At 46.7% G+C, this 23,892-nt stretch overlaps 1 protein-coding gene across 4 annotated transcripts in view; it reads right to left on the reverse strand.

Moving 5' to 3' along the window:
- Positions 1 to 22,336, reverse strand: part of LOC144945612 (membrane-associated guanylate kinase, WW and PDZ domain-containing protein 2-like) — a 127,810-nt gene extending 105,474 nt beyond the window's left edge. For 3 of the 4 annotated variants that reach the window (XM_078874137.1, XM_078874136.1, XM_078874134.1), the window contains exons 1-3: positions 21,565 to 22,188; positions 18,999 to 19,100; positions 16,381 to 16,709 (exon numbers count right to left, since the gene is read on the reverse strand). In XM_078874137.1, the coding sequence (XP_078730263.1) occupies positions 16,381 to 16,684 (304 nt within the window). In that variant the 5' untranslated portion in view covers positions 16,685 to 16,709; positions 18,999 to 19,100; positions 21,565 to 22,188. Of the gene's footprint in view, positions 1 to 16,380; positions 16,710 to 18,998; positions 19,101 to 21,564; positions 22,189 to 22,231 lie in introns of those variants that run through there. The other variant, XM_078874135.1, reaches the window with a different exon arrangement.
- Between the last annotated feature and the right edge of the window lie 1,556 nt (positions 22,337 to 23,892).

Here is a 23,892-nt window from a genome sequence, read left to right on the forward strand (position 1 = left end):
CCACACCCATCACACCGTGGTTGGGAAAACTTGCGGTACACGTTCGAGAAATTTTGAAAACGTCAGACTTTGGTGGAGGAGCAACTCCCTCGCCTTAAAAAAACAACAGAACGCACGGCGATGATTTTGACGGAATTAAACAAAAATGTCTTCCTGCGGCAGAATTGTGTTGGCTGGATTTGTTGTTGTTGTTGTATTCCAATGCCTACAATTAATACCATTGTACTGGACTGCAGCATCGTCAAAGAAAAAAGCGTGGCAGTGCGATTGTGAAAAACGCGTACGCAAACTGTCCTCTTCGAGTGATAAGACACCCCCGTGGGTAGAAGACAAAGCGAGTTGATTCGTCTGGCACATGCAGTGCCGGCTCTTACAACAAAACAAGATGAAGATACTCCTCCCCGCCCCACCGGTTAATTCTTACAGCCCGAAAGGGGCAAGCGCTGTTAGCAAACACCCACTTGGGCTGGCACGAGGTGGCTTAAGCCAGCGGGCCGTGGCTGGCTGCCTTTGTCTCCCCCGGAGCTCATGTTTACAGAGGCACTCGATAAAGGCCGAGCTGACCTAGGGGACGGCTCAGGGACAGGTTCCAAGCTCTCCTCGCTACCGACGTGCATGGCTGGAAAGAACGCACATGGCATTGCCGGGACTCTGAACGCAGCGGGCGAACCACCGCGAGATCCAACACGTAAAATTTTGATTTAAAGCTTTCGTGACTGCAGGGATTCATATTCTTGGTTCTTTCGGTAAAGTCACCTTACCGAAAGAACCAAGAATATCCAACACGTAGTCGGCTTTCGCGACTAATATCATTCATAAGAAGGGTTTCTGGGTAAGAAACCGTAAATATGAGTGGTATTAACCCACCACCACCCGACACAGCCGATCAACAAGGTTTGTCGCTTGTGTGAACAAAACGTGCCAATTAGCTATTATTTCAGCACGTCAGTGTGATGGCGAGTAAACCCACAACATTTACAATAGAGTACGACGTTTCGCTGGTGATTTATAACCAGCTTCATCAGGCGATTTGCCAGAAGTGAGATTGCACGCCTGCACATCAACAACAGCTGCTGAATTGCCGCTAAGTGGCGGCGACATAACGATAGTGATCGTGCCCAGGTGCACTTTGAGAGCCTGTGAAGTATTCTTTGGGTCTTTCGGTAAAATCACTTAGATAGGTTCAAAGAAAAGAACAAAAAATCTAAGACATCGTAGATTATTTTCTTTTAACCCATCTACGTGACTTTACCGAACGACCCAAAGAAGTCACGAAAGCTTTAGGTCAAGCTTGTGAAGTGCCAAAGTTTTGCTGGTGGCAGGTAAGAGAACAAAGCTAAATATTAAAAAATGGGATTAACCCAGATAATGATTCCCCCAAAGAAGCTACATGGGTTGTTGGCGCAAGTGCTGCAATAGCGAGCACCCCGTTAAGGTGAGCGACGGCACACAAGTTGTCGTTCAGTGTGGTTGGGCGCAAGCTTTCGGCCCATGGATGCCCTGGGGTGCATTGGTGCTGCCCCGGTTGTTTCTGTGGTTTTGTTGTTATCATCGTTGTTGTTGTTGTTGGTGCTGGTTGCTTCCCATGTTGCCCCAACTCCCTGTACCACCGCCCCATCGGAAAGCACCCAGGGATGCGAATGCACACAGACGCGACATACACTCCCACGTTGTGCTTCATTGGACCGAGCATTACGGCCCAAAGAGATGTGTCCAAGAGTGAGAAAAAAACACTGTAAAAAATTAACCCGTAAAAACTAAGTTTTTCACTATAAATCCTTTATATGTGTGGCAGCTAGAGTCCTCTCGTCCTCTGGCTTGAGATGGCTGCCACCTATGGGTCAGATGATTGCCTGCCACCATTAAGCAATTGGTAATTAAATATAATTAATTTTTTCCTAAAAAGTGTAAAATTTTGGGAAAAAAATTTCACGAAAATAAATTGTCACGCACAACGAGTCTGTGTGCAAAATGTCAGCTCGATTGGATCACGGCAAGTGGGCTAAAAAACGACCGAAAGATTTGCACGGTCGTAAGCGCGCAAGCAAGCAAGCGAACTTAATATAAAGGATTTAAAAACAGAGTCTGCTCAGCGGCCGTTCTCTCCGACACACGGGGCAGACTCTGCTCTGTGAGCTTTCCGAATGGGTTCTTTGCCGTGTGACGTCACCGATATGCACAATGGGTATAAATAGGGGTGAAGAACACTTGAATAAAGTGTACAAAAACAAATCAAACCAGGAGTGAATTTATAAGCTCGACGTGAAACATCTGAACGACCGAAATTTACTTTTGAACGATGTGACAAAGCCCAAATGAAACCAATGTACGGCAGAAACCCGATCACCCGTGTTGATATGGCAGGGGACCGGATCACGGACCCTGTAATCCGCTGCGCCCCACCGTGGAGGGTCGACTTGTTTGTAATCCGTGGAAATGTCGCGCCCACGCGGTGCGCCGCAGATTATGGGAGCCACGCGATTCCCACCTAATCCGGAGAAAGCGTGCGCGTGGCAGGAGAAGTGGGCGCAACTCACTCGCGGCCAACTTAACTCGCAATAAATTAGCAGATTACGAGGGGCTACGACCTTTATCTCTCCTCCCCCCCTCTTCCCAGACCAAATTGGCACAAATCTGCCATGTGGTCGATGCTAAGCTAAAGAATATTTTTGCAATTACCATGCTCAAGTCCCTTTATTACTAAAACAAATCACGGCCGCACAGCTGGTCCCGTCTGCCGCGATTTGCGGGATGCTCTTCGTTCCACGATTACGTCCCAAGCTTTCTTTTTTGTAGCGCTGGCGGTTTCCTCGGCCGCCTTGCTTGAACGCGGCGCTGCAAAGGGGCACGAGAGTTACTGGAGAGGAAAACCCAGCCGCTGTAAATCCGGTGCCCGTCAAAGCTGGAATGACACACGAGAGAGAGGCTTTGTGGCGTGGTCAGCACCAGGCATGTCCCGGCCTCGTTGACGTCCCTCCGTGTTGCCACCGCGCTGCACCGACCCACAACCCACAAGAAATACCTCGACCGCCGCACCTCACCTTAGGTCAAGTCGACCTCGAGATGGCCCAGAAGAGATTCAGATGGGAGTTGCCTCAGGAGGTGGTCCCCGCATCAGGGCCAGACATTCTAGATTGAAAACTCATATTTTTGGAACTGCTTTCTGTGTTTAAGTTCGTTGTCCTGCCCCACACCTCCAATAAGCACAGTTGGCTACGTACGGTGGTGCAAAAGAAGTTGAATGTACATAGAAACTGATCGTACCACGGTGCATTAATAACAACTGTGCAGCACTGTCCTCTATAAGCGCATATGCAAAGCATGTACCCAGAGTGTGTAAACAATACCACCACTAATAAGCCTGTAATGCACCCTTCTATATTTACCCAGGCAAGCTTCACCGAGTTTCAATACTCTTTATTCAACAAGATGTTAGGCACAATTTCATTACGGTACTTAGTGCCTTGGCTTCGTTTGGGTGCTAAAACAGAGTATAAATAAAAACCACTTTACGAAGAGTGACAAGAATAATAAACGCGACAGCCAAGGAACGGTTGCATCAGAGCTCACGTACGCAGAGGAGATGGAGGGATGAAATTGCTTTGCGTGCAGGTACTGGATTTGCTGGTTGCAACCCAAGATTTTGAGCAGATGCAGTGGCTTGCGAAGGCTTTCATCCAGCAGGAGATTGTTCACGGATGATGATGATGATGAACGCTGCCAAGCTCCATACAGACGAATTAAAAAATCGACCGCAGTACTCGCAATCTCCTGGCGTCCACCTTGCAGCCTAAGCCGACAATGCGTGCTATTCCGAGTCTGCTTTTCTCTTCAATTACAATACGGCCCAGGCTCAGATCCACTTAGCTTGCTCGAATCTGACAAGATTGGGCACATTCAGGACGATTTAAATTCCATTTTATATTAACCTAAACGAAACAATTGTATTTGTCAGGAAAAGCGAATGAGCTATTAGCTCTTTTTCAGAGGCAACGTGGCTTATATCACCACATGTAGTCATTTATAATACCAACCAAATAACCTAAAAACGCATGCTTCTAAAATGTGGAGGGAAAAACCGTGTGACCACCACGGAGAAAGAGAACACGCAGACTTCAAATGTTACAACAGAGGCATCGTCAGGGTCCCGGATCGAACCCATGCCCTCCTTCGTACCAAGCGATAAAATCTCACCACCACGGCGGCCCTGTAGACCGTCCCACAAACATCAAAACGCGTAAACGAGTTTCTAAAATACATCAATAAAATCGAACGGTGTGACTAAATCCCAGCAGCAGTCGGCAATGGGCAGCCCAAGCAAGCAACAGGGATTGATAAAAGCTCATTAAAGGCAGTACACTTTATGGCAATATTAGTATGGCGACTCCCAAGGGGGGTTTGCTGGACTTAATCAAGTCGCCACTTGCCCCCCACACGCTCGTTTGCTTTCTTTAATAACGAACACAACACACGGGAAAGCGAGCAATGGCGCAGAATTCAAGGGAAACGTCAAAAAATTCAAGGAGGAAGGCAATTAACAGGAGATAAACTACGAGCAAAAAAAAAATACGGTGAAGTAGAAATGATCATCATCAGCCTTGGTCTATCCACTGGTGGATGAAAGCCATCCTAAGGTTTTGCCATCCTTTATAGTCGGGCATCCATAACAGTCAGACTACTGCTATTATGAGGCGGGAGGGGGGGGTCAACAGTGGCCGATAGAAATCATTGCCGCACCCCCATCCACCATCGGAACGTGGCTGTAAACAGATGAGCAAATGGCAGTTGATCATTTAAGCAGGAAATCTCTGAGGTTCTTTTTTTGCTGTTGTTTTTTTAACGACAAAGGCTATATGGGCCTAACGTATGATTGCATTCGATTGAACGCACGCCGAACCCTGCAAAACAAAGAGAAACACAACTGCGAAATAAATCCGATAGCAGCGAAAAAAAATCATTGAAGATCTCGCGCAAAGCAATGAGGAGCAGGGAAATAGAAATAGGAGGCTGGTTATTGCGACTGTAATTCACAAATTGTAGCCCTCAGGGAAAGAGGGAACCATAAACACATGATAGAGATATAATCTTCGAGTTAGTGGAGGAATTTTAAACGGATCCTGATAACACATTAAATGCGCACAGTCCAGGAATCGGGCCATCTCTCTCTCGAATGAACAGGAAGAAGTTCAAGAAGTGAGACTTAAATATGTATATACGCTGCCCTTCGCAGGACGAAAAAGGAGAAAGGTTGTTAAACAAGTGGAATAAGTGTGGACATCAAAGAAGTGGGACCAGCTGCTGGAACAAATTTAGCAGAATCGTCCACCAAACGTTTACACAGAAATGAGATAACTCGAGGAAGAAATGCCTCAATAATTTTCATATTATTTTTAAAAGAGGTCATAACTGCGTTGATAAATTATAGACCCATTAGGCGTATATCTGTTTATTAACTGTTCACAAAGATCACTGGGAAGAGAGAAACTGAGAATTTGAGAAAGTCAGTTTAAGGGATGTATTTTTTGTTTTATACCATTTAGGAATGGTTTTTCTGCTATCGACCGTACACATACATAGTTCTACCCGTGATAATCTCACCTCTGATTAGCATGGTTAGCTACGTACAGTGCAAAAGAAGTTCAACGTACATGTATCTCGTGTTATTTTATTCATAAAATATACTAGCTTCAGTTTGTTGTGCACATTAGGCTAATTCCACCACAGTATTTGCACACACTCGGCCATTCTCATAAAATAAATACATAGAATGGGGAGGGGGGGTTATTTTCATTCAACGTCCCCATTTTAAGATTATTAAAAGTTTGCCGCTTTGTCGTGGCCGTAGCAAAACGAAGGACAAATTAACAAAAATGTGGCCAGCAGTAAATTGCGTATAAACAAAGTGTGTTTTAAGAGCTGGCAGTGGTTTGTTTTGAGAGAAAACAAACAATCACGGACCCTCATTTGATCGATGGAAATGCTGATAAGCAAAAACATTTCCGCACCGATTGACCAAGGAATTCGGAACGCAAAAATCGAGTTCCTTGACCTTGATGAACCCCAAGAGGATTACTGTGGATTCGTCGCTTTGAAAAAAGGTACCGCAAACGGACAAATAACTTTGAGAAACTTACACTCAGTAAATACTGTACTTGTTTTGGGGAGGCAGCCGAGGGATGGAACACATTCACAAAGGAGGGACTCTTTCCGCCACGGAGATAGAGCGGCGATGAAATCAGCTCATGTGCAGAGGGGGCACTTGGATTCTTCGATCGCAGGATTACGGCTTATGGAGACCTACATCCAGCAGTGGATTGACCACGGCTGATAGTGGCGATGATTGTGCAAGTCACTCGTCCACATCAAATTGGAAATAAGGTTTAAATCACAGTTGGCCGAAACCCAGAATCAAATCCAGGCTTCTCAGCGGCTCTATTAGCCCCCTAGAATCAGAATCATTCTCTTTTTAAATCCTTTATATTAAGTTCGCTTGCTTGCTTGCTTGCGTGCTTGCTCGCTTACGACCGTGCAAATCTTTCGGTAATTTTTTAACCCACTTCCCGTGATCCAATCGAGCTGACATTTTCCACACAGACTCGTTGTGCGTGACAATTAATTTTCGCGAAAATTTTTTTCAAAAATTTTACACTGTTTAGGGAATTTTTTTCAATATTTAATTACCAATTGCTTAATGCTGGCAGACAATCATCTGACCCATAGGTGGCAGCCATCTCAAGCCAGAGGACGAGAGGACTCTAGCCGCCATGCATATAAAGGATTTATAGTGAAAAACTTTGTTTTTACGGGTACATTTTTTTTATCCTTGGAGGAATCCGATTAACTATGTAGCTTTTTTTCACAGATGTCCAGGAGGGGCGGGTCAGCAGAGTTACAACAACAAATACAAAAGAACGATGCCACCTCCAATCCTCGATACCATTTCCGACAGGCTTTACAGGGCTGGATGGCAACGAGGCCACAGTGAGTTCCGAAAGCTACAAGGTAAACTAATGTATTCATATTACAGTGGAACTCCTCTAATCCGTGGTGATGTGGGGGGGGGGATCGACACCACGCATCCTATTATCCGCACATCTACCTCGCTGAACCTCAAAAGGTTTGCAGATAATAGAGAACAGTTCTGCAATGTACGTACGCATATTACACTTCTTTCGTACTGTACGTAGCCAACCGTGCTAACTGGAGGTGCGGGGGAAGAACGAGAAAATCAGCAAATAATATTGTAAATTGGGAATAATAGGGGCACGGATAAGGAGTTTTTCGGACTCTACAAGCTCCTGTGGATGACAGCAGTCGCGCACGAGAGGAGTTCAACGGCATCGGACACATTAATACAATGCCTGGAATAATTATACACACAGGGCCGTCTGGAATGCTCTTCCTTCCGATATTAGTAAGGCGCTGGAGCCTTGCACCTTCAAATCTAGATTTAGAACTGCTTTTTGTGTGTAATTTGCCATCCTTCCCCCATACCTCCGATTAGGATGGTCGGCTACGTACGGTGCAAAAGAAGTTCAATATACGGAGGACGCATAAAAGTTGTTTTTAAAGGCCGGCCTGGAAGAAGTGGTACCCACATTTGACCCCACCACATGCTTCCTGCAGACTGACCAGCTGTAATGCAGCGAAAGATGATCAATTGAGATTTTTTGGTTTTCCAGTAATGTATTATATCCTCTCTACTATGTTATCATGGACTATTGAACGCAGTCGGCTCAGTGTGGGGGGGGGGGGGGAAGAGCATGTGGTACAGAGTGCATGAGTGACAGTTAAAAATTCGAGGGTTGAAATCCCTGTCCATCATCGCTTAGGGGGGGCAGATAAAAATTCAGTGCCACTTGCTTAATGGGAAATCAACATTGTTTGACCCGTGGAAAGACCGACCCTACGCCACATGAAATACTGTGGAATTTCCACCACTGCTTATTAGAGCAAAGAGGCACTGGGGACTTTATGCGAGTCAACCGAGAACACCAAAAACGTACCCTTTACGGGAATTATACGAACACCGAGATAAATCACTGAAACTCGTGTTAAGTAGTAAAACTGCATCCTATATAGGAGGTCCTTCATATCCACTTCCAGCTATGATCCACGCCCTCTTTTAACGTGCAGAAAAATCTTATTATCTTCAAATGTATTGCTTATTAGCAGAGTTTTTGGTGTCATTTCACTCACGGTGACTGTAATAGAAGTCCATCCGAAGCGGTGGAACATCACCCGACATTATCCACAGAAAACACGGCCGACAGAAATCATTCATTTGCAGAAGAGTCGCCCAGGTATTCAAACGAGCGAGTCCGCCCACAGTCACTTCCGACAACAACCTTTCCCGTTAAGATCTGGCAACCCCCAAAAGAGAAAAAAAAACAGCAGCGTAAGGATTTATCTTCAAATACATCGCACGTGCCTGCAAGTGCTCGCGATAGTGACGGAACGACCTTGGACGTCCGACACGTGTAATGAAATTCAAGCGATAACCCACTGCGGGCAATTTGCTTTGTCGTTCCATTTGCATGTAACGCTTCGCGTGCGCGCACAGCGCCTCCTTTTCCCCACGCTAACTAAAGGAGGCCCCCATCGGTACCTCGAGCTTCCGAGCGAGATCGCGGTACGAACAGCCGACAGCGTCGTATCTTAGGTACGCATCGATTAGGTGGCGACAATAAGCAGACGATGCGCGTTTGCGTTTCGATGCCAGAAAACTCCCGGACCGGTTTTTTAACAAAAGTGTCATGTCAGCAGAGTCAGTGCCAGGTTGAACTAATGCTGGTGAATTACCAGGTGGTTTTTTTTTTATACAGGCAAGGGTTATTTCCTTTAGCTATGCGTCCAAGTTCGCCGCTAAATAACATAATACAAAACACGAAATAACAATTATAATGATTACTTGAATACCCATCTATACTGCCGTCCACCCAGCAGTATAAATGGATATCACCCCAGTTGGTCAATTGGGAGGGCGCATGGTAAGGCAATCCGAATCGTTTATCTTGATATTTATTTAGACTGGAAAAATCCGATGAGCTATTAAGCTCTTTTTCACAGGATGTCCAGTATTGATACTGGGCTATTCGTAAAGTTTTTGGGCAGGCTCAGTGCCACTCATTGACATGCCAATTTCTCTACCCCCCCCTTTCTCTCCGCCGCCCCCCCCCTCTCTCTCTATTTAAGGCCTTGACACAGAGGCGTGGTTTCTCTGTGTGTCTCTGTGTTATCTTTCTCTGCTTATGTCTGTCTATGTGTCTCCGGTTCTGTGTTTTATCTCTCTCTCTCAAATTTAGCATTCTCTGGAAGAACGTAATCAACCGGGTAGGGTGTTGACTGTTATGTAAAGCCGACTCTGTGTTGTATTGCATTATATTTCTAAGTATACTAGGTTTGTTTTCTATTTCGTTTATACCTGATGATGATTGCTTGCGTTGCAATCGAAACGTCGTGTGCTATCATTTAATTCATTATTTTCTCTTTATACGTGACTTTACCGAAAGAACCAAAGAGTTAGTCGTAAAGTATTGGTTACTCCGACTTCTAGAGCTTCCTTTAGCGCAGGCCCTCCTGCCAGCAGCGGAATGAGCAATTAATTGCAGGTGCTGAACCTTTTTCCACACTTGTTCCATGGTCTCCCGTCTCATCCTGACGTCGTTTGCCCTTCTCTTCTTTGGCAGCCGGCACCACTTTTGTTTTCTTTGCATTCAACGCATCCAACCCCCCCCCCCACAACGTCAGAGCTCACGTCAGCCGCTCTCGTCGAGCTCGTGTTGCCACCGATGTTGTGTCTCCATCAACAAGTGCCGAATCGTCGGCGCGAGCAGAAGCGGCACTACGTTGCGTTGGTTATTGGCGAAAAGGTTGTCGGTAAAAAACGCCCTCCAATTTACTTGCGCGCGTGCCACCGTGTTGACTCCATTAGAGTTAGCACTGGAGATACCCCTCGAGGGCATTTGGCCTACTCTTCCATGCTGGCCAGGTGACTCGGAAAAAGTTGGTCGGTCCCCGTATCCCTTAACCTGGAAATTTCATAACCCCCCTTTATAAGGTCCCACTCATTGCACACAAAGTGCTTGCCACAAATGAACCACAATCCCTAGCGGATCTCGTCAAGGAACATAAACCATCACACGAACTCCGGTCATCCTCGCAGCGGCTTTTGGCTGGCCATCGAACAAAGACGGTGGTCACTGCATCGCGCGCTTTCAGACGCGCTTCTGCGGCCGTCTGGAACGCTCTTCCTTCCGATATTAGGAAGCCACTGGAGCTATGTCACTTTTAAATCGAGATTGAAAATTCATTTCTTTAGAACTAATTTTTTTGTGTTTAGTTTGTTGTCCCTCCTCCACACTCTAATTAGCAAGCTTGGCTATGTACGGTGCGAAATAAGTTCAACATACATACAAACATAGGACGTATAAAAGTAGCTTTTTTTTAAGGCCGACCTGGAAGAGGTAGTACCCACACTTTACCCCACCACATGCTACCTGCAGATCGACTAACTGTGATGCACCTATTTAACTTACACTGGATGGATAGAGGCAGATGGATTGAAACTAATTGCCCACCCTCTAAACCAGCCACTTCTGGAATGGCAGTCCAATAGGAAAACCCATTACAGGGCAGCATCCTTGGCTTTTTGGCGATGTAGGGAAATTGTGATTTTTCAAAGCGCAGCATACCCTATGGGCACAGCGGTTAGAGGACTGCACAAATTAACCTGGCGATCAGAGTTCATTTCCCGGCCAGCATCGGTGGAGAGCGATATCCAAACCGATCCGGGGCCTTGTGCAAATAACCAACCAGTACAGACCACGGAGGTGAAGTACGGTTAAGCACAACCCTCATGACTGCTATGGCATGGGGGAGGCCTTCATCCAGCTGTGGATTGACCAAGAGTTGTATACTACGTATTGCTTTGCTGTGGAATTAACAAGACGGCACACGACACGACCACAGCGTCGAGATGCTAGGAGATGAAAACTGTGAACGATGTCGAATTGAATTGCGATTACGATTCAGGGGGGGCAGCCAAGGTGGATACCGTGGGTATCCGGGGCACCCCCAATGTTTAAATACAGTAAGAGACACACACACACACACGCAACACTGTCAAATACAACATATCGCGGTACTGTATTTTTGAGGCCGCATTTCTCTCTTCAGCAAGGCGACAGAAATAATGCTGATTTGTGCCGATGACGGAACCTTTAAATAACTACACAGGAGCACACTGGCCCAGTACCGAGTCAGTAGCAGCCACGAGTCGTGAAGATTTAATCTAATTATATAGCTCAGTAAAAACTCCCCCTTTCAGGCGTGAAGGAAGTTGGTAGGGGGGGAAACTTCAGGGATTCTATCTGTAATCTACCCAATAACCACCATGAACCATTCACTGTTCGGACTCCCCCCCCCCCCGTTTTAAACCCGTAACAATTCATCTCGCATCTCCTTAAAAAAGTGAGCCGTATATGCAGGCGAGATGAAACGACCCCGACCGTGGGCAGGCTGCATATTTAGTAAAAAAAAAATGAACGTGGCACGCACCGTAGCAGAGGCGGCCCTCAAATGGAGACCCAAAGGTCAAAAGTGCCCTGCAGCTCATGAAACTAGCAATGGAACAGACACAGCCTCCGTCCTGTCAGTCAGCAGCCCCCAGTGGAAATTCCACATTCCCACTGCGGAGGCCGGCGTCTCGCAAATTCCAAACGGCCGCTCGATCGAGCGACCTCCCCTCACCCCAAACCGACACTCGTTTTTATCGACCCCGGGGGAGGGACGATGGGTTGCGTCAAACGCCCGACCGGGAGGCGAACTTGCAGCTTTGGGAACCGCAGGCCTCGCGCGCTCCGGATGCGCACGCGGGCGGCCCGACGCGAAATTGCTGGCGAACGGGATGGAGGTGTGCACTCTTGAAACTGTATTGCGTGGTAGAAAAGGACGCTGAAGCCGGTCGTGTAGGGCCTGACGCCAAACTGTTTATTCAGGGCTTACGCCTAACTCGGGGAAGGGGTTAACACAGAGTTAGTAACTAATCTCCCCAGGGGAAGGGTACTGGGAGTTCCCTACACCCCACCAGGCTATCAGGCTCTTCCCACAGCACTGACCGAGGGTTGATCCAACTCGGCCAGCCGGGTAAAGCAGCCCCCTTTAGCCTGGCTCTCAACCCTCTATCCCAAAGCCCCCTACTCCCCTAACGCTCACTCCTCTGACCCACGGCGAAGACCCTGTCCACGTCACGGGTCTTCCCTCAAATACCCCGGGGGGGGGGCATGACGTCACTTTACCCTGACGGATGTCAGCACTCCACTCCTCAACACCTGTATTGAAAACAAATTTCTTCAGAACGGATTTTTTGCGTTCAGTTCGTCATCGCCCACCCCCCTGCACCGCCGATTAGCACGGTTGGCTACGCATGCTGCGAAACGAAGTTCAACATGCAGAGGTTAAATCACGTAAATAAGGCCACCTTGAAAAAGCGCCATTCTCAGATCACTGTAGAGTCAAAATGGGCAAGGTGGCTTCTGCTAAATAAATAAATATTTACAGTGCTGTAGTAACCTTGTGTAAAGAGCGCGTGTAAATACAGTAGAAGATTGTGCGATGTAAGCAAACGCTCCTACCGATGTGCACACAAAAAGGCGGATCACCACAAGACAAGGTTTTGTGGCGCCTATAACGACACCGCATTTGGCGGGAGACAATTTGAACTTTCCCAAAATGCAGGCACTGTACTTTTCATCCAATAAACGGAGGTGTGCATTTGGATGACAGAGATAAAATTCGCGGAAAATTACTGGCACCGTCAGTTCGAAGGTGCATGCAATGGCCAGGGCTTCAAATCAAGATAGAAACAAAAAGGTTAATTGAAATGCAATATGCAATTAATAATGTAGGACGTTTGGTATTCGTGCCATTCTTATAGTGCAAGGCTGCCACAAAGGTGCTATATTTCACAGTCTGTAGAAGTTGTATAGTATGGGGGGGGGGGTGACACGATGTTGCTACGTGTAATACCAACAGAGTTATATGCAGGGACATTTTTCACACTGGGCTAATTCGGACCACGACACCGGCAAACAAATGGCATACTCTCCTCGAAGGACGTCACGGGATCTTTAACGTCCACTGTGAAGCTGACTGCGCGCAATTTGTGATCGAATACACACCGCGCAGTATTATCCAGGGCGTCCAGCTGGATGCAAACTGCGAGCCTTCGCAACAAGCGGCGAACGCTCGAACCGCTGGGCCATGTTACCGCCCGTGCAATTTAAAAGTGTGCATGCCGTTTCGATACACCGTACCGTTGCATATTTCTGACAATTTGGAATACGTTGCATATTCCAGAGTTACGAGTTCAATTCCTGGTTTGGGGTAAACGCAGCCTGACATTTCCTTTGTGGTCAATAAAATAAGTCGCATACCCCTTTGTGGGAAGCCAACAGCAGTGACTAGGCTCCAGTCATAGGAATGTGGAATTTCCACAACTGGCAGAGAGAACTGCCCAAGCAGCTGGGTAGCTCCTTATCGCTTGTTTGAACAAGGAGATACATGATTAAAAGACTAATATTTGGGTTTAGTGGCACGTGTTTGCAAAGTAGATTGTGCAAACAATAACGTCCTTGATATACTCCACCCACAAAGGTGAGAGGTGGGCAGGAGCGTATCATTACTAGTATTATGCTTATTACCCAGCAAAGCATCACCGAGTCTGAACTCTTTTTCAGGAGGGTCCTGCCAGGTTTTATAGGCATCCCGACTTTCTCCCACATGTGAAAATAGTCAAGAAGACCAAACATCAAACCGCTGCAACTATCAGAAATGGAGCCATGAGATGCATCAGATGCAAATAACGAATGTGGCTCTCAGTTTGAATAAGTGGCATGGCAATTCATTTTCATTGCCAAAGTTACTCAATCGTATAACTTATTTACAATATAGCGAATATATTGAGCAAATGTTTTTTTAAGATTACAGATATTTGCATTTTAAAAGGACAAGTTTATAACTTTTTCAGATCATTTACATGACGTAGCAACTGTACTGGATGCCAAGTCACACCACTTTTGGCGGGAAAAGCACAGAAGTGATGCAATGCAAGAAATGCAATTCCCGATACGTTATATTTTCGGACCACTCCGAAAGAGATTTTTTTTACCTTTAAGAACGAATCCAACATTTGAGAACTCATCCCTACGGCATGACCATTTTAATGTGCAGAACATGAAACCACGGCAGGTGTAACTTGCTTCCCTCTTATCTCAGGAGTGCTCAATACTGACAAAAATTGGTTTTATTGCACCAAGTTGCACACACTCTGCGTGCCGGAGAGGCTGGCTGAACTGCAACTCTCAGCAACCCATGACACACTTGGCCAGATTATAAGGCATCGTTCTCCAAATCAAGGCCAAAGGAGAAACCAATGAAAAATACCGTAAATCACGCACGTGGCACGCCTCAAGAAATTAACGCAACCATTGCTTTTATACGTGCAACGATTTAACGATTCCCTCCCCCCTATCATTTTACAATGCAATGAATTGTCAACTGGAGAAGGAGTTTATGATGAGGTTATTTGGCCTTCTGCGTTCCGACTCGGTTTTAAGTGACTCGTTTGATCTGGTCTAGTTTGCACTGTCCGAATTACGTCGAAAATGTAGCGCCTCGGAGAATTGGCGACAGGTTTTGGCAGAACATCAATATCCCAGAACAAGCGCTGGATTGCCGAACCCACAAAAAGAACCTCCGGGGCTTAATCTCGCGCGTGAAGACTACCGTCAGCGTTAAATTGCACCGGCACACGCATCACGGCCTATCCGCCCTCATCCGTCACCAGCGGAAATTCAGAACAAGCCCAGCATGCAATTATGGAAACAGACCAGACCACAATCGACCACAAAGAAAACTACTGAACTTTCAGTGATAGGTTTTTACCCTTTCAACTGGTACCAAAACTGACACCTTTATACAAGGCATCATGTTTGCAATAACCACAACACAAGCAGTCAAATTGCAAACAAAAAGAAACAACTCTGATAATGATATGCACTGTCCTTGAAGTTGATTGGTCCACACCCGAAACAGCTTTTCTTAGAGCCTAGTCTCCATTGGTGTTGGACCAGATGACGCCAAAAGGCGTACAACTCAAAAACAGCGCACTATCAGAGTATTGAGAGCTCGGGGTAAGCATTTACACTATGAGACCTCGTTAACCAGGAGCAAAATATTCACCCTTTTAACTGGTACAAAAAACTGTTATGGTTATTGCAAACATGATGCCTTGTATAAAGGTGTCAGTTTTTGTACCAGTTGAAAGGGTAAAAACCTATCACTATATTTTGCCACTGGTAAAGGAGGTCTCCGTGTACTGAACTTTCGTTCGAGGATGTGGGTCTCTATACGAGTCTACGAGTGACTGAGAGAAACCGCACAGTAGTGCACCAATGTCAGCTTCAGGAGGCATGTAGCATTTCACCACACATCAAATGAAGCCATATCCAGGCTCATTATCCTAGACATAGACTTAGAGGTTGCGATTCATCCAGCCACACACGCATGATGGTGGCTGTCTTGTTTGCGCTATCTTTCTTGCTCATTCTCTCATCTTGTATGTGCAGAATCTCTCCCTTGTTCCGTCTAATCGCTACCATCCATTTAATATCCGTCCTGTTTGTACCGCTTTATACATTCTGATTTTTCTGCCGATAAGTACAGTGCAGAAGAAATATAATATCCTTATTGAAGACTCGACAAAGGAACACAGCCTGGTTTCTCTCTGGTTCCCAACACAAATGGAAGGTCAAGGACTCCCCAAAGTGTGAATGACTTGAGGCGCAAACCATCAGGCGTATATACATCACCGATGACTGCCCAAAACAACACGCGCGTACTCTGGAGGAACAAGCGCACTCCGCTCAACCATCCCGGGTGCTGTGGAAGGGTGAACAATCTTAAAAAAGTTACGTTGTTTTTTTTTTTCGAACTCCATCAAAAAAAAATTCCTATGAACCGCGCCGTTCAACGCGCGCACTGCGAGCGTAAGAATCGATTTCCAGCGACGGCTCGTCACACACACCTCCGATTGACACTGCAGGCTACGTACGGTGCGAACGAAGTTCAACATAAGTACGTACGCACAACTGCCAGCCTGAACACACAATCAGAATCTTTATTCATACCGGAAGAATCCGACGAGCTACTAAGCTCATTTTCACAGGAGGTCCAGGAGCAGCGCGGGTCAGAAAGTTACAACCAAACGACACAACAACAAAAAACCACGACAACGAGTGCATGGCATAGGAAAGCCAAGCAAGTCAACGAAATCTAAACAAGACACAAATTGCACAAAACAACCGCTTGCGACCGCACCTGGCTTGACGGTCTTGAGCCGCAGCGGGTCCTTGCAGTTGGCGATGACGGCGAGTGCGTCGCGCCTCGTGAGGCCCGCCACGGGCGTGCCGTTCACCTCGAGCAGCAGGTGGCCCCCCTGGAGGCGCGCCGCGTGGTGGTAGACGACCCGCTCGTGGTCCACCGCCTCGCCCAGGTGGGGGAACTGGCCCGCGTCCGCGCCGCCGCACACCGCGAAGCCCAGCGAGCCGTCCCGGCAGCGCGACGCCACCACCTCGCGCACCTTGGCGCTCCAGTGCGCGCGCTTCTTGAGCACCTTGGACATTGCTAAGGCAGCTGCGCGTCGGCCCCTGCAACGCCGACGGAGAAAGGTGAGGGCCGGGGGGTGGGGGGCAGGGGGGGGGGGCGGGCTCGCGGATCGGCTCGTACCACCTGGACAGATCGCCGAACAAACGGCCGGGTGTTTGTGAAAAAGGGAACCCGCACCCCCCCCCCCGCTACCCACACGAATGCGTACGATGGCGGGAATTATGCTTTTTGTTGACAACTCATTCGCAAACCTAGAGGTTGCTAGGAAAAGGTTATGACAATAAGGATGTACACCTGTGTGTATGTAGAACTTATTTTGCCCCGTACGTAGCGAACCATGCTAATCGGAGGTGCGGGGAGGAAGGACAAACTAAAACACCAAAAAGGAGTTCTAAAGAAATTAGTTTTTTTCAATCTAGATTTTAAAGTGCACAGCTCCATTGGCTTCCTAATACACCTGGGCAGAGATTGCGAGGAAGCTCACGAGACCGACGAACAATGACATAAGCGAACGGACCGGAGTACGGAACAAAGATTGCAATGGGACTCATCTCGTCACTAAAGCAAATAAAATCAAACAAAACGTGCACCGAAGCAACGCTTGCTTGGATGGAAACGTCTAGGAGGCATCCGTGAGAGGCAAGATGTTTTTGCTCCGTATCCTCCTCGTTTGGTGCGAGCGGATTTGACGGTGGGGGTGGGATGCGCCTCTCCAAAAACCTCTCCGTGGAAGTTGTGATTGCAGGCCATCTGCTGTGACACGTCTGGGGCAGCTAAGAAAACAAGGGGGAGCCTCAGAAGAGGGCCCCACCCACCCCACTGCCTCACCCACCCCACTGCCTCACCCACCTACCCTGCCATTCCAGTAACCAGCACAGACAGAGCATGACTCGGAGACAATGACGAAACCAATAATGGACGTGACAACTACGGCGATTACGATGATGATTAAGAGGATGTTGACGTTTTGTCTACGACAAAATCGCCCGGAATGTGCCCGATCATCAAATCTTGGAAGCCGAGGTGGGTTGAGCCCGAATCGTGCTGCTTTTGAGGGCCACCAATTTGCATAAACTAGGTGTCGCAGGCCGCTGCAGGCGCGATGCTGCGCGCATGCAGAGGGCAGTGCCGCAAAATATGGTTGTTGTACTTTACTACGCTCCCACTCTCACCACCTTCAAACTCTCACCGACCCAACCAGGTGAAGTATGGTCGAATGGACCGTGGACCCCGACCTGCGTGGTTGCCGAGAGGCCATCGACCAGCAGCGGGCCTAACAAGAGGGCCGTAACACGTACAAAGAATTCATCTAGTTCAGATATTTGTGGTGGCAAGTGTGGAGACCGCAGTGATAATTACCATGTCCGTGATGATTGATTGGTGAAGAGGAAGATTACGGGGGGGGGGGGGTGGGGGGGGCATGCTCTGAAGGCTGCTCCATGTTCCCACCACTCGGTTACAATTCTAAACCATCAGCAGTTTTGACCACCGGCAAGTCCTGCCAGGAAAGCATCAGGCTTCTCCGGCGCTACCGTCCTCCTCGCCGAAGACTTTGCAGAGGCATAAAATCGCGGAGTGTTTTTAAACGTACACACCTACAGTCTCTTAGGAAATCCCCTGCTGAATGCCGATATCGCCATGTAAAAATTTGTTTTTGCATACTTCACCACGCTGGTCAGTGCAGGCTGGTGAAGGCATGGCGCATAGATGTGGGAGCATAGAAGTGCAGTGCAACTGTGGATGCTTCTGAAACATCATTTGCTGCCTACCACAGAGCACCGCGGCCACCTACAACGCTTGTTATGCATGCTTGGCATCCGTACAAGCACTATCCACAGGCTCAAAATCTGCTTAGCTTCGGAGATGTGACGAGTTTAGGCGCATTGACTGCGATTTGCTGACAAGATAATTGTGTTAGTAACAACCTTTGCAAATATAGCATTTCTACAATGTACTACAATAATAAAAAGTCTATAGATAAAAATGCTTCCCCACTAACACAAGCTTTAGTGAGGGACACTCAGCTGAAACGCCGGCTCAGAGGCAGGTGACAATTCCACATTACTATGGCAAGAGCCAGTTTAACTTTTGGATGGCGACAGTTCTGTAAAGAGTGTGGTGCCGATACAGAAATCCATTGCACAATGACACCACTCAAGGTAGAGATCTTTCCCATTAAAAGAAAATTAAAAATTATCTCCTGGGTCCAAGGTACGGAACGTATTGCTATTGCCGTTGTCCATGGTTACTCAATAACGACTTGCACAGGGAACTGTAAAACTGGGAGACAGAATTTTTTTCAGCAACACCGCAGAGAAGCAATAGCTCACCGTTACATGATTTCATTTCATCCTGGTGCTGAGCTGAGGGTGGCAGACGTTGGCGCAAAATCTTGTCCACATATCTCTTGCCACCAACCCAAAATTCATCGCCTGCATTAGAGAGGAACACAGCATTGGTAAACAGTCCAACAACGCTGGGCACATTTCACCATATCTTGCCATGGACAGACAAGAATCTGGAGTTCCCAACATGCTGACCATTTCATTTATAACTTCTTCATCATTATCGCCACCACCAACCACTCGTCCATGATCGATTCGCTGCTGGATGAAGGCTTGCCCCCAGCAGTTGTCAATCTCTCGCGCTCATGCGATGTTAACAATCCATCTAAGCCTAGCACCTCCGTGAACAGACTTCGTGGCTCCGTCTCCACGGTGAACGTCCTCCTCTTGGGCACGTTCTTTTCTTTGGCTGTCACTCCATCGTTAAGTCTCGACCATCCGGCCATCATCCCATCGAAGTGTGTCCTACCCAAGTCCAATTCCTTTTCCTAAATTAGGTTTCTAACTTGTGTAAGTTCACGAATCCACGCGTTCCCCTTCATGTCCCTCAGTGCAATTTCATTCCTACGTCTCTCTCAATGCTGGTTTGCATACTTTGCAGCTTTTGTTCAAGTTTCTGAGTCACTGTCCGCCGTTTCTTGTTCCCGTTATTGACGCTGTATAAAAACCACGTGGTTTGCTATGTACGCGTCACTTGACAACTCTGGACACCCTGGCAAACGAGAAGTTCCATCTCAATGGATTATTAGCCTGGACAACATATAAAAAAAATCATTAAAAACAATGTTTTGGATGTGCAAGTCGTTAAAAAAGGGGTAATGTGCACCGAATACAGGAACAACAACGAAGACCGCATTGCTTTTGATGATTAAAGTTCAGTTTGTATTTACAACTTTCAGTATGGACACAATGCCGCCACTGTCAATACTGATCATTTCACCTACAAGTGGCAGATACAAAAAAAACACGTGGCTGTTACTTCCAATGCTTTTCATGGTCACGGTCAGATGCACTCTGCCAGAACTATACTACCGGCCACTTCAGCAATTGTTTCTTGCTGTGGTTGTTCCACCTGATGACGGACGCTTGTGTTGCGCCCGAAACGTCGTGATTTAATTTATTTTATTTTATACCCAAGTGATTTTACCGAAAGAACCTAAGAGGATGGATCCCTGCAGTCACGAAAACTTTAAATCTAGATTAACTATATTACCCACAACTTCACCGATAAAAAAAAAACCCAACAACGTTTACACGAGTCCAGTTCAAATCATCTGTTAGCCCAAACAAAAAAATCAAAAGTGTCAAAAATCATCTCTGTTGGTGGTCGGTGTAAATTCCACAATCTAATGGACAGGGCCAGTTTATCCATACAACTGATCGCCACACATATACTTTCCACAGTGGTTACTATTTGTTTTTTTATAAACCATGCCGAGATGATATAGTACAGAGTTATTAAAAACGCAGCCAACATTACTTCTTAAGTTCACGGGAAAGACACACGACGGTACTAAACGGAACTCCCCGGTGCCTTACGTAAACACGTGTAATGACATACAAATTCAAAGTACATTACAGGACAGGCCGATCATTTAATTGTACAGTAATTTATGAGAACACGTATTGTTAGTCATAGGACCCTGACCATAGACACACAAAACTCACAAAGACAACATTTCCTGACAAAGCACACAATACATTACAATGGCCACATTTTCACTCATTTCCCTACCAAGACTCACACTGCAATTGCTGTATTACTGAAATAATTGATTTACCTTGCATAACAATGTCCCATGTTAGTAACCATTCCTTTCTTAGAGAGCCAGATAAATGTGTCGTTTGTATAACACTTCAACAGTAGGATTGGTACTGAAGACACAAATGCGGTACAGTACAAGGTTGCACCGATAACTCGCAATAGGGGTGCTAATGTGCATGTAATGTAATGTGCTATGAAGCCCAATACAGGTGATGTACATCAAATACCATGATGTGCTATGAATCAGGGTCGTTGCCCGAAACGTCACCATTGTTATTGATGAATTGAGTTTTTTTGTTTATTATTTGGGCTGGTCCTTTTGAGGGATTTCTTTGAAAGAACCAATTAATTATTTGGCTTTTGCATTATTTAAATGACAGCCATTTGCGTGTTAATGGACTAGCCCGTTTGAAATCTAAGAGGTAGACGAAGTGTTACAAGAACTGACCGTTTTTGAAGCACACACACACACACACGAGGCACTTCAACAATTAATTTTTTATAAGCATCGGCCACAGTCGCACAACTTGTAACACAACCCATCCACACACACACACAATCAAGTTGACATAACACAGCATATGACTGCATCCTTAACATTTCTAGGCCATCTTAAACACGTTGCTTCAATAACAAAAAAAACCCCACCACACACTTGATTATGATGACAATCAAATCACCACACTTATTATCCAATAAACCCAATGTTGACCAAGATACAGTACTTGTGCGTGTGCGTGTCATTAAACAGCGAGTATAGTGGAAAAAATGAGCAGCGTGCCTTACCTGGGACCAGCCAAAGTGGATAAGGGATCCTTCCTTCAAACTTTGCGCAGTTTGAGATCAAGGATGGAATGCCATTCCACCAATCGCCATGTGTTCTTCAGCAAGTGCCGCCGCAGTAGAGGTGAAAACTAGTTTATAGTGCCATTCTGTTAGAGTCCAGCTGCCACGATTACCCTTCCCCCACCTCCACAACCTCTCCTCCCACCTCCCAAAGCACCTCCTTCCGCACACAACCACACAAAAAACCTGCCACCCAACCCTCTCTTAAGACTCACCAAGCTAACGCAATGAATGACAGTGAACGGTGGCTTCTCACTACCACCACCACTACCGCCGTCATCATCGTCATTCAGTGAAGCGGTGATGGTGGCATCGACAAGCCACGGATAAAATAAGCACTATCCGGGGACTACTGTTGCCATATCAGCACGGCAAGCGTCTTCTTATGTATAAATCCAACACAACGCCATCAAATGCACCATACAATACAGCACAGCAGGCTGGTTGCTGCTGCTGCTGCTGATAGGTGTCAACAGTATTGTGCGAGCCGTGTTATACAATGGTAAAAGACACGCTCGCTGTTGTAACGTGTGTAACACACACACACACACGCGCGCACAAATATAACACACACACTCGCACGTAAGTAAGCCGGTGTAAGGAATACCTCTGTGCTGTATCACAACACTGTTACTACTGCACGCACTGTGTAGCCCATACAATGGGGATGATGATGATGGTGCTGCTGCCGCTGCTGTTGTCTGGACGGCACTGCATTCGCCCGGACGCACACGTGGTACCGGGCCCTTTAAACGCGCACCACCCCCCCCCCCTTTACCGTAATTCTCCGCGTAACCGCGGCACCGTCAAATCAAATCGAGCCACCACGTTTTAAACTTTTTTGTGCCCACCAAATAACAGAAAAAATTTGACGTGCTTTACATATTTCGTGGCTCTAAGAAGGAACGTGCGTGTCTGTGTGTGTGTAAGAAGCGACGTTGTGGACAGTGGTTCTTCCGCATCATGGCACATCAACGACAACTGTGAAGTTTGCGAGTTTAAATTTAAAAAAATTTGGGACCTTGACTCAGGCCATCGTCCCTCCGAGGTAAGATAATTATTGATCAGTCGCCACTTTGTGTGGAAGTGAAACGGTGATTGGTTTCGCCCCTATGTAAAGTCACGCTCCCCCGCCATAGGAATGTGGAATTTACGCCACTGGCCCCAGGGGTCTGTGAACACGAAACCATCATCACCGCCTCAATGCACAATTGAGGAATAAATTATAAAAAACAATTATGTACAGTATTCCCACTGGTGTAAAATTTTAAATTATGTTCTGTAAGGGTTAGAAAGCCACAGTTTGACTCGACGATACAATATTATAGCGATAATAACATGCTTGCATTACATTACAAGCTTTTACACCGGTGTAAATGTTATCTTATGCTCACGAAGGGTTATAACGATGACATTTTAATTGACTAGACATTCCTTCCGCTGCATATCTGTCGTATTGATGTTAAACTCTGAGCGGCATTCAAGAGAGGGGGAGAAAAGCTGAAATTGTACAGATAGTGGAGTATATTTGAAAACTGAATATTTTGAATGTTGTCTTCTACTGATATATTTATCATCATCAGTCATGGTCAATCCACTGCTGGATGAAAGCTGCCACCACCTCTCACGATACTGCGATGAGGACGTGTATAACAATCTATGGAAGCGACATGCACACGATCTGGATGATAGCATCGCCACATCTCTGCTACAGGTGACGGATTGTTTCCTTTGGCCGCCACGCCATCATTCGTCTCAACCACAACCGGACAAACACCACGGGGCCAAGACAACGTGATGTATGGAACAGTGGCATAATATTTAAGAGTCCGATAGGGAGTGAGGTGGTTAACAAGTTAACGTCTTATCTTCTACAGATTTGTCTAGCGCCGTTTACAGCAATAATTGTACTTAGGATGATAGTGCTTGAGATAACGAGTGTGTGTGTGGGGAGGTTATTATTAGAAGTGATGGTGTAAGTTTGCCGTGGTGGCAGGAGAACAGGTGGGGGTGGTTGATGTCGTGGTCGGGCTGGCCGCAGCTCGGAGGAGCTGGAGGGATGGGCTCGCGAGAGGACGTGGGCCTCTTAAGGGGGGTTCGGAAGCTGGGGGGAACGAAATGGGAGGAACGGGAGCTGGGAGGAACGAAATGGGAGGAACGGGGAGCTGGGAGGAATAAAATGAGGAACGAAATGAGAGGAACGGAAGCTGGGTGAATGGAAGCTGGGAAGAACGAAATGGGAGGAACGGGAGCTGGGAGGAACGAAAT

The sequence above is a fragment of the Lampetra fluviatilis genome, chromosome 38 (assembly GCF_964198595.1).
Source record: "Lampetra fluviatilis chromosome 38, kcLamFluv1.1, whole genome shotgun sequence".
In the NCBI taxonomy this organism is placed as follows: Eukaryota; Metazoa; Chordata; class Hyperoartia; order Petromyzontiformes; family Petromyzontidae; genus Lampetra; species Lampetra fluviatilis.